Source organism: Rosa rugosa, chromosome 1 (assembly GCF_958449725.1).
Source record: "Rosa rugosa chromosome 1, drRosRugo1.1, whole genome shotgun sequence".
Taxonomy (NCBI): domain Eukaryota; kingdom Viridiplantae; phylum Streptophyta; class Magnoliopsida; order Rosales; family Rosaceae; genus Rosa; species Rosa rugosa.
In genome coordinates this window covers 45,154,976-45,166,827 of record NC_084820.1, presented here as the reverse complement: position 1 = coordinate 45,166,827, position 11,852 = coordinate 45,154,976, and the positions used below count along the sequence as shown (strand labels likewise).

General features: G+C 40.7%; 2 protein-coding genes across 3 annotated transcripts; both read left to right on the top strand.

Moving 5' to 3' along the window:
* The first annotated feature begins 859 nt into the window (after positions 1–859).
* On the top strand, positions 860–5,808 carry LOC133725060 (pyrophosphate-energized vacuolar membrane proton pump). Of its 2 annotated transcripts, none has more exons than XM_062152085.1 (8): positions 860–1,217; positions 2,441–3,015; positions 3,102–3,481; positions 3,646–3,732; positions 3,819–4,149; positions 4,660–5,070; positions 5,197–5,256; positions 5,350–5,808. In XM_062152085.1, the coding sequence occupies exons 1-8, from the start codon at positions 965–967 to the stop codon at positions 5,554–5,556; spliced, it is 2,304 nt and encodes a 767-aa protein (XP_062008069.1). In that variant the 5' UTR covers positions 860–964; the 3' UTR covers positions 5,557–5,808. The 2 variants fall into 2 exon arrangements, with proteins under 2 accessions (XP_062008069.1, XP_062008070.1); XM_062152086.1 differs by lacking the exon at positions 860–1,217 and adding an exon at positions 2,158–2,278.
* Positions 5,809–7,074: 1,266 nt separating this feature from the next.
* Positions 7,075–8,575, top strand: LOC133725061 (arogenate dehydrogenase 2, chloroplastic). Its single transcript, XM_062152088.1, has one exon. It carries the CDS (start codon positions 7,207–7,209, stop codon positions 8,383–8,385), a length of 1,179 nt encoding a protein of 392 aa, XP_062008072.1. The 5' UTR covers positions 7,075–7,206; the 3' UTR covers positions 8,386–8,575.
* The last annotated feature ends 3,277 nt before the right edge of the window (positions 8,576–11,852 follow it).

The window sequence follows — 11,852 nt, the reverse complement described above, 5'->3', positions numbered from 1 at the left end:
TCACATGTTCATCACTAAAACAACAAACCTGTTGTCACTCTAAACCTGGAGGAGCGGCCATGACCGTGTTAAAATCTTCTCACTCTAATTGGTATACCAAATCTTAAGTATTGCCGTATTGGTTTGTATACCTTACAAACTTTTTAGCCTCTTCCACATTAAGGTTTGTCGGTTCAATGAACATAGATATGAGTTGGGTTCTCTTGTTTATTATAGTTACTTGATATACTATACAAATTCTTATAATCAACAACTACAAAAAACATAAGTAGCTCATACACAGAGGTTTAACCCTATATTATTTCACATATTCTAAGGCATCAATGAGATTTGAACACGTGACTTTCACAGTGTTAATTTTTTCATATAACTAACAGAACACATAAAATAGATATGCGTTATACAGAATGTGAGAGATCAACCAGGTGGGAGTACAAACATCAATTAGATGAGACATCACAGGGTTAGTTGCATGTTTTTCTGCAAACTAGATGTGATATCACAACTCCATAAATGTTAGTTGCATTTTGGTACATCATGAGGTTGGTGTTGCGAAGCAGCGAATCCTTACTCAAAAACATGAAAACAACAGCTCAACACTAAGAATTTTGAGTAAAAAAGAAAGGCGATTCCGACATCTATGCGTCGAAAATATGCGCCAAGCTTTATTTTTAAGCACAACTCCCCCCAACTTTATTATCCACCACTGTCACCATTCTCCAATCCTGACCGTCCACCAAAACCACACCACACCATAGTGACCATACACCCTCACCGCAGAGAACCATTTCCCAATATCCTCCTCGAATATGTGATATTTTTTCGGAATATAAACCCACCCGCGAGCTTCGCAAAAGGCTCTCCATATCTTTTATCTCTCTCTCTCTCGCTCACACTCTCCAGCCTCTCGAGTTTAGTTTTTTTTGAATTCTCCGGCGTACGGAAACCTAGGGTTCCGGCGAGGATGGCGGTGCTGCTCTCGTACCTTGCCACGGAGATTGTGATCCCGGTGTGCGCCGTGGTCGGGATCTTGTTCTCGCTCGCGCAGTGGTACTTGGTGTCGCGCGTGAGGGTCACGCCCGACCGCAACGCGCCGCCGGCGGGAACGAACACCAAGAAGAACGGCTTCAACGACTACCTCATTGAGGAGGAGGAAGGCGTCAACGACCAAACCGTCGTCGCTAAGTGCGCCGAGATTCAGAATGCTATCTCCGAAGGTACACCTGTCTTCCTCTACTCAATCCTTTCGACGTTTTATTAGATCTGGTGTTTTGTTTTGAATTTATCATGATCTTTTTTAAGGTTAGAATTGTTTAACTGTGCTTGTTTGCTTAGAAGAGCTCGAGTTTGGTACCTTTGAAAACGGAGAAAATCTAGGAAAGTGTAACAGTGGTTCAGTTAAACTCGGGTTTTTGTGGTATGCTATATCTCAGCAGCCAATCAAACGGTGTCGTTTGTCTGTGAATGGTTGTGTGTTTTTTCTTTAGTATTATTGTAGAGCTCATGAGTTGGGTGGTGATGAGGATCTGGTTTAGAAATGAGTTTTGTGTTTGAGTACATTATTCAGATCTAAATCTAGAGAAGATAGATTTTTGGTCCTTTGTTCTCATAGTGATAACTCGCAATTAATCATTTTTGTCCTACATAAATTAGAGTGAGTTGGCTTTGTGGGCGTTACCGTGTATTATCATGAACTGAGGTGCACGCACGTGTCACGTGATTTCATGTAGCATGTGGTGGAGCATCTTTGAGTATAAAAAACTAAGGTTATCTTGATGTTTTTATTTTGTTCCGATTTGTCTGTATCTAAATTAAAGGTTTCTTTTTCTTAAAAAAAAAAAGAATATCTTTTATAAGGTTTTGAAATGATTTTGTTTCTTTCCTGAAAAAGAAGAGACATGCTATGTGAGCATGGATTTAGTTTTGCTATTAACACTATCTGCTGGCAGTTATTACCGACTGCTGGTATTACTTTGACACCAGTCACCGTCAGTAATGACAGATTGTTTTTTAATTTAATTTAATTTAATTTTTTTTTGAAGACAGATATGATTCTTTCTTTGCTTTAAAAAGATATATTTGAATTATTATCCAAAAAAAGAAGAAGATATATTTGAGTTGCTGCTAAGCTTTGTTCAAATAATGAGATATACATGAATCCTTTGAATTCTTATTCCTTCTCTGTGTTAGCCTTAACCTAATTACTTTATTCTATGCCACTTTGGAATCTGCTGTCATCATGTTGTCCTCAACATTGAAGAGTTTAGCTGCCTTTCTGGTGTTAATTTTGGTCCTTTATCATTGGCTTTTATTTCTGATTTATTCAGATTATCTTATAATCTATTTCTTGGCTATGCTCTTAATCTATGTCTATAGGTATTGGTTGCAAGCAATTAAATATCTCCATTTTATTGAAAAATATGTGTTTATTGTTGTACAGGTGCTACATCCTTCCTTTTCACCGAATATCAGTATGTCGGGGTCTTCATGGTTATTTTTGCGGTCTTGATCTTCCTCTTCCTTGGGTCCGTGAAGGGCTTCAGCACAGAGAGCCAGCCGTGCACTTACGATGTGACAAACACCTGCAAGCCAGCACTTGCTACTGCAGTCTTCAGCACTGTTGCTTTCTTACTTGGTGGTATCACCTCACTCCTCTCTGGTTTTCTTGGGATGAAAATCGCCACTTATGCCAATGCCAGGACAACATTGGAAGCAAGAAAAGGTGTGGGGAAGGCCTTTATTGTGGCCTTTAGGTCTGGCGCAGTCATGGGTTTTCTCCTTGCAGCCAATGGTCTTTTGGTCCTTTACATTACCATCAATCTCTTTCAGCTGTACTATGGTGATGACTGGGAAGGCCTTTTTGAGGCAATTACTGGCTATGGTCTTGGTGGATCAGCAATGGCTCTTTTTGGGAGAGTAGGTGGTGGTATCTATACCAAGGCTGCTGATGTTGGTGCCGACCTTGTTGGAAAAATTGAAAGAAACATTCCTGAAGATGACCCAAGAAACCCGGCTGTAAGTATTATTGATTTTTCTTAAACTTTGTCTTTAAGATCAAATTATGGGGCTTTGATGATAAAAGTTTTTGGTTTAACCTTCAGGTGATTGCTGACAATGTTGGTGATAATGTTGGGGATATTGCTGGTATGGGATCCGATCTTTTTGGCTCATATGCTGAATCATCTTGTGCTGCTCTAGTTGTTGCTTCCATTTCCTCATTTGGAATCAACCATGAGTTCACCGCTATGCTGTATCCCCTCCTCGTCAGTTCTATGGGCATTCTTGTTTGTTTAATCACAACCTTGTTTGCCACTGATTTCTTTGAGATCAAGGCGGTCAAGGACATTGAACCAGCTTTGAAAAAGCAGCTTATCATCTCCACTGTTCTTATGACTATTGGAATTGCAATTGTAAGCTGGGTTGCTCTGCCATCATCCTTCACAATTTACAATTTTGGAGTTCAGAAAGTTGTAAAGAACTGGTAAGATCTGTGTGAATTTTGTTACCAACTAAGGAAGTACTAACCTGACTTTAGAATCAATTCATTGGTTCTGGCCATAATTAAGTTGTCATTTGATTGGCCATTGCAGATGGTATAAGATGCATTGGTTCTGGCCCTAATTAAGTAGATGTATTGTTTTGCAGGCAATTGTTCTTGTGTGTATCTGTTGGTCTTTGGGCAGGACTTATCATTGGGTTCGTCACCGAGTATTATACTAGCAATGCATACAGGTACTACAATATACTTTATAATACCTTTCTTCTTTTACTACTTTCAAGTCCTGTATCCACTTAACCATTTCATCTATTGTTCACAGCCCCGTGCAGGATGTTGCTGATTCCTGTAGGACTGGTGCTGCCACCAATGTTATCTTTGGGCTTGCTCTGGGATACAAATCAGTCATCATTCCAATTTTTGCCATTGCAGTCAGCATTTTTGTTAGTTTTAGTTTCGCTGCTATGTATGGCATTGCAGTGGCTGCTCTTGGGATGCTGAGCACCATTGCTACTGGGTTGGCAATTGATGCCTACGGGCCCATCAGTGACAATGCTGGAGGTATTGCTGAAATGGCTGGCATGAGCCATCGAATCCGTGAGAGAACTGATGCTCTTGATGCTGCTGGGAATACCACTGCTGCAATTGGAAAGGTAATTTTTATTTCGGAATGGTCATATATTTATATTTGGAAGTAGCATGTTGTCTTTTTGGGTTGTGCAAGCAATGCTTCAGTAGGAATATCCACTTGACCTCTCTTGTTCTGTTTGATCTCTTTCTAAACCTTAGAAATACAAAAATGCCATGGCAAGTTTTTTTCTCTCTTTTTCAATTATATAAGCATACTTGTGTGTTTCCAAAGGTGGCTGCAAAGTCATACAGCTAGATTTTGGTGCTATATTGCCACTATTATCAGTGGTGGTATTGAGTTGGAAGGCAAGTTAATGTGCTTATGTTTCTATTAAACTGCCTTTTCTCTATTGTCCTCTGTAAGGACATTCCTCAACTGCTTCATGTTCCGGGTGCTCTGTCTCGGCATTATAGCAACAGTGCCCTGTGATGAGAATTTTGTCATGCTTAGCTGTTTCTATTATATTTTATCTTGATCTATACGAAATGTCTTTTCGGTGTACCAATGAATTTATTTGCATATTTGATTCCAGGGATTTGCTATCGGATCTGCTGCTTTGGTGTCTTTGGCACTATTTGGTGCCTTTGTCAGTCGTGCAGCAATTTCAACAGTTGATGTCCTAACCCCAAAGGTCTTTATCGGATTGATCGTGGGTGCAATGCTTCCTTACTGGTTCTCTGCCATGACCATGAAGAGTGTGGGAAGTGCAGCTCTGAAAATGGTTGAGGAAGTTCGCAGGCAGTTCAATACCATCCCAGGACTCATGGAGGGTCTTGCCAAGCCCGACTATGCTACCTGTGTCAAGATCTCCACTGATGCATCCATCAAGGAGATGATTCCACCTGGTGCCCTTGTCATCCTTACACCTCTCATTGTTGGAACATTGTTTGGTGTGGAGACCCTCTCTGGTGTCCTGGCTGGTTCCCTTGTTTCTGGTGTCCAGGTAATTTTAAACATAGATATTTCATTTTGTTTTTTTTTTTTTTGACTGGTTCCAGGTTTCTTTTGATTAAATGAGTATTTTCATTTGCTGAGTAGATGTTGATTTGCAATTTGTCCTTCTTATCAGGTAGCAATATCTGCCTCCAACACTGGTGGTGCATGGGACAATGCCAAGAAGTACATTGAGGTAAGCATTTTTTTACCTTTTAGGCTCTCTGGTTATTATCATTTCGAACCATATACATCATTTGCTAATGGGTTTATTTTGGGGTGATTGCAGGCTGGTGCTTCGGAGCATGCAAGGACTCTTGGCCCAAAGGGGTCCGACCCACACAAGGCTGCAGTGATCGGTGACACCATTGGAGACCCACTGAAGGACACTTCAGGCCCATCACTCAACATCCTCATTAAGCTCATGGCTGTGGAGTCCCTTGTGTTTGCTCCCTTCTTTGCCACTCACGGTGGCTTGCTCTTCAAGATCTTCTAAGGAAATGAGGCTATGCCACTTTCCTGAGTACGGGGCAAAGTGGTCTATATTTCTTTTTGTTCTATTTTTGTTCTGCAAGGCAGAGTTTTATCAGCCCTACTTTTGTTGTACCAGTATCTCTATCCTCCCCCTCTTAGTTAGTGTTTCAATTTGATATCAACTCTGAGAATTAATGACGAAAATTAGCTTTCTCGAAATGAAATATCTCTATATGAAATGTTTTATTCAGAGAAATTGGATGTTTTGCTTATGTGTCCTGCTTGTGTTCGAAACAATGTCTTCGTAGAAGTTGAGGATTAGTTTGGCGGTTCAGTTTCGTATTTTTAGTTATCGCAGAGAAAAAACATGTACTGAAGCTGCATGATGTCTTCGTACATCATGATGAAACATATACAGGCTCGCCAACTCGCATCAAGGAATGCTGCAAAGCATAGGTAAACCTGCTTGAACTGATTGCTTGGATGCATGCACAATGGACTTGCTCGCTTAAGGTTGACAGAAACTGGTGAACTCTCGTTGCCTCTATTGGTTTCTATAGAGTGCCTGTAACACCTCTTTGGGTGATTCGAACCTTCTGTCATTTTTCTAACGTGAAACTTAAAGTCAGTTATGTTCTTCTAAACTCTGTGATTGGTAATTTGGTATGAGAGGATCACTGACTGGTCTTAAAAAGGAGAAGGTCTTCGGTGTGGCTGTTGCGCCATGTGGCACGGTGCGCCCTTCAATCACACTTCTCTGTTTAAAATGTTACACACATACCACATTTACAAGTGTCCAGTGGAATTCTAAAATTGCCCCACACTATTCTTCAATTGACCTGCTGCATTGCACACGTGGCATAACGACTGTATAGAAGAACTGCTCCTTCAAAAGCCAAGAACCGATTAAGAGTCTTGACTAGATTAGTTTAGCAAGCAAGTTTAAATCAAGATTAACTAAAACAGCACCTGAACATGTCTCATTGTCCTGACTCCACTATATTGAAAATTTTTTAATAACGACATTTAAGAGTTGAAAGAGTTCAAATGAAAACATTTGAAACAGTAAATTATACTCTTAAAAATTTCATCTAATATGGTCATAAAAATAGAAGTGTAAAATCAGAGCAAGAATTGCTTTGAGTTTAAGAGTATCTCCAACTGAGTCGTTAAATTGCACTTGAAATCTCCATAAATACAAGTGGGGAGATTCTATTGGCCCAGCAAAACAAAGGGTGGGAGATTCTAATATTCCACTGATGCTTTGCTCATGACTTCAGCACGTTTCAAATCTGTGCTTGCAAACAAGAAAGAGTCGGATGCACTGTGCAAAAGAAGGTCACATGCGAGTAACTGGCATTCATTATTTCCCAGCCAAATCAACATCATCTTCATTTTCATGGAATAATACTGTGGGAACCATTTCAGAGATTTATTTTCTATTAACGAATTTCATTTTACAATTACAAAGAAAACAACCTTTTCTATTTTTTCACACGTACAATAGCAATGACAAGTTCATTTAATAATTGGAGGTCTATAAACACCATTTCCTCTTTATATTCCAGAGCCAGTTTCGTGGACTTACCATTGCTTTTCATTCCAACATCTCAAGTTCTCAACTCTCCCTCTTCCTCTTCGTCGCTCTCTGTGTTTGTTTCTTGTTTCTACAATGCTCTCATTCTCTTCCACTCAAACCAAACCTTCACTCCTCCCTCCAAATCTCTACCCATCTTCTCACTCATTCTCTCACTCTCTTCTCCCACCTCTAAAACCCCACAAAAACCGGACCCATCTTCATCTCCAACGCCTAACAATCCAAGCCATCGATGCTGCACAGCCCTTTGACTACGAGTCTCAACTCAAAACCCACTACCAAAAATCCAATGCTCTCAAAATTGGCATTATTGGCTTCGGCAACTACGGCCAGTTCTTGGCCAGGTCCTTCGTCCAACAAGGTCACACTGTCCTCGCCCATTCTCGCTCTAACTACTCCAAACTCGCCCAAGACGTCGGCGTTTCGTTCTTCACTGACCCCAATGACCTCTGTGAGCAACACCCAGAAGTGGTTCTCTTATGTACTTCGATTATGTCCAGTGAAAAGGTAATCAAAACCTTCCCATTTCAGAGACTTCTTCGAAATACCTTATTTGTTGATGTTCTTTCAGTTAAGGAATTCCCAAGAGATTTGTTCCTCAATTACTTGCCTGCTGAGTTTGATATTCTTTGCACACACCCAATGTTTGGTCCACAGAGTGGTAAGGACTCGTGGGTTGATCTTCCTTTTGTGTATGACAAGGTTAGGATTGGGGATTGTGGTTTTAGGCTCAATAGGTGTGAGAAGTTTTTGGACATTTTCGCAAGGGAAGGGTGTAGAATGGTGGAAATGTCGTGTGCCGAGCACGATAGGGATGCTGCAGGATCACAATTTGTGACACACCCAATGGGGAGAGTGTTGGAGAAATTCAGATTGGAGTCCTCGCCGATTAATACTAAAGGGTATGAGACTTTGTTGAACTTGGTGGAGAATACGGCTGGGGATAGCTTTGAGTTGTACTATGGGTTGTTTATGTATAACAAGAATGCAATGGAGCAGCTGGAGAGGCTGGACATGGCATTCGAGGATCTTAAGAAAGAGTTGTTTGGGAATTTGCATGAGGTTTGTAGGAGACAGTTGTTTGGGAGTGCTGAACGGGTCGAAGCCTTAAGAGAAGAAGAGGATGCAGAACCGCAGAAGTTGCTTTCGACTGGTAGTCAAATCGGAAGCAATGAGGATCCTCGGAATGGTGCTCAAAAAGGTTACGAAAACGGTCATGCTTCTCTGAATTCAGCTCCTGTGTCTCTAAGATAATATGCCTGATGTAAACCTAAACCGTTTCTATGGCTCAAGAGCTTGTGGCTCGTGGCTGTGTATGTTCTGTTTCTATTTTCTAATGAAGAAGATCAGTGTTATTGCTTCTGTGCAGATGATAATGATGATCTGAATTATTGAGAGGATGTAGTTCTTCACTGTCGTAATGCATATTTTCAGTTAGGCTATCCATGGCTTTGTGAATCTTTCTACTCTTTCTTTAATTACTTATGTCAACCATTGACTGAATCCGATATGAGCTTGCACATTGCGGCACATGCTCTTTAGACTTATAATCCGATGGAAACTAAATCGAATGTGGTGTAGCGTTGGATCTAACTCATAGTAAACTATTGCAATTTTGCAATATAGAAATACCAAGGAAAATTAGAGATTGTAGCTACAGGGACTTAAACTTGAAAAATAGGGATGCACTAGACTAGGAGGAATCACCAACAAGGTCCACGCCGTTAAATGAGGAATACTTGATGAACATTATAAACAAGTTGTAACCTACACCAACCGCCAAGGGATAGTGGGAGCTTTCAAAGAGAGTTAATATCTAACAATAATTGGTGACCAAGTGTTTTAGGAAAGAAAATGAGTTTTTTTTTTTTTGATGACTAAACAAACCAACGAAACCTAAAACACAAAACCACGAGGGACACCTCCCCCCAGCTGATCCAAATGGAACGCTGGGGACACAGAAAAAGGGAGGCAGAAAAACCAAATAGAAGGCCCAGGCTGGCCATGAGCTAGATCAGCTAATTTATCAGCCACAAAATTGGCCTCCCTGTGCACATGGCGGAAAACAACACTTTGAAACTGCCGAGACAAACTAAGGATATCCTGTACCAGCTGTCACGCCCCGAATTTTGAATAACAAATTCAAATCCGAAACATGAATTAATACAACTCACATAAATACAACCTGAATTTTTTCTCAAAACAACCACACCTCACATCGCTCGATATTACATAAACCAAATCTCAAATTTGTTTATTACAGCACACTCTCACCAAATTATATTGTAAGGCTCAAATGAGCATAACTCACCTCACAATTACAATTGCTGTAAACTAAAACAAATTCTCTAACCCGCACGATCACCGTCCTGATTCTCCTGACCTGTAGGATTACCCGCTACACAATTTGAATAGTGTACCGGGATTGCAACAACACAAACCCGGTAAGCTTTTGACAGCCCGTATGAGTAAACAAGGAATTGCACGACTTTAAAGAACAATTCAATTTAAGTGATTCTTAGTATAAAAATTGAAGTGCACAACGTCACTTCAAACATCAATCAACTCACATCTCACCATGACCATCCAAACAACTAAACTTTCCCTTTCCAATATATACTCAAGGGTATATGATAGTTATAAAAACCCTTCCACGCAGCATGTCATACTCAAAGACACATAAAAACTTGAGGTTATCCCTCAAACAGTATGATGGCAGACAGACTAGAGCTCTAACTGAATCGTAACCTGTCACCTTGGCCAAGGTTCAATCTTACGATAATACGTGTCATAATCATCGACACACGATGAAGACACCTGCCACTATCATCGACGCACGATGAAAACACTTGCCACAATCATCGACACACGATGAAAATACTTGGCACTTTCATCGACACACGATGAGAACACTTGCCACAATCATCGACACACGATGAAAATACTGGGCACTTTCATCGACACACGATGAGAACACTTGCCACAATCATCGACACACGATGAAAATACTGGGCACTTTCATCGACACACGATGAGAACACTTGCCACAATCATCGACACACGATGAGAATACTTGACACCATCATCGACACACGATGAGAACACTTGACACTAACATATAATTCGTCTACACATTTCAACTATCGCACTTTACTCAACTACTCTTTATCACGAACAACTCAATACATCACACAATGTCATAACTTTCAATATATATTTCACGTAAATATATATATATACGTAATCACCTACACAAGAGTGACTACTAATACCATCTATAGTTCACATGCAATAAAAACAAGAAATTCATTTTTATACTTAAATTCATTTTCCTTACCTGTGAGTAGTAGCCTTATGAACCGTAGTCGATCAAGTTCATATTATTTCAAAACAAATCTTTATTTTCTTAAAACAATTTTCCACACCTTTATAATTCAATATAAATCACTAAATTTCGGTTCATGAAGGAACCATGTGCGATTTTACTCACCTCTAATCCAGCTGCATCTTCTTAACAGCTCAACAACAATTTCACAAATTGTCCGCCAAATCGATCCGTCAATCACCTAATCCAACACGATCTTAACTTAGCAATTTATTCAAAAACCATACAAATACAACAATCCAACGGTCGGATTCTAAATTAATGATGATCCAACGGTCGGATCCTCACGGATCGCCCTCAGGATCATCCTCCAAAATTATCACGAAGATCCAACGGTTGGATCTTCCTGAATCGTCCTTACAAACATCTCCACAAATTTATACGAAAATCCGACGGACGGATTCTCACGAATCGCCTCGCTAATCACTGTTTTGCATTTATACGAAGATCCAACGGTCGGATCTTCGCCCATGACCACACAAAGTCACTGGGACAGTCATAAGATCATCATATCAAAACTACAAGTCCATCTGACGGTCCTAACTTCACAGATCACAAATCTAACGATCGAAATCGATCGAAACTTAAAAATTCATAACTTAATCATACGATATCCAAAAATTGCGTATAATATATCGAAATGATCGTATTGAAATATAGAATCTAAAAATGCACAGAAACTATATTTTTGACCCCCGGAGGTGGCCGGAAAAGGGACGCCGGAGTTAGGGCAGAGCCGCCGCCGACCACCGCCAATGGTGTCGGGGCCGGGCTGCTCCTCTTCCTCTCATCATGCTTAACAACTTTCATAACTATCATGTAAGCTGAAAATGACCGGAAGTGGTTGAAATTACCTAAAACAGTCGAGGTGGCCGGAAAATTTCCAGAATCCGGCGAAATTTGCAGAATCCGGCAAGGCTTGATTTCGACGTCAAAACTTCAATTTCAGGCTTCGATCCCTTCTAGAGAGTTGTTAAGAACATCAAGGAGAACTCACTGGTTCAAGAATCAATCAAAACGATGCACTACAGCTCGAGATATACCGATCGAAAGATTTTCGTTTCGGATTGAAAACTTACCGAGCTCCGACGAACGTGAAACCGGTCACTCTAGGTGCAATCCTCCTAGTATGATGATCAGCAGGTTGAGGGGAGTTCATGGAGCCAAGGATCGGAAGTTTTGGTGGCCGGAGCTAGGAGAAAACCGGCGTTGACCAAAATCGAGCTTAAATCGAAACCGGGCCGCCGCCGCCGCTAGGTGCCGTGCCGCCGTGCAAGGCTGCCACAGACAGGTGCGCAAGGACCATACGAAGCCAATGGAAGAAGTTTGGTGAGGA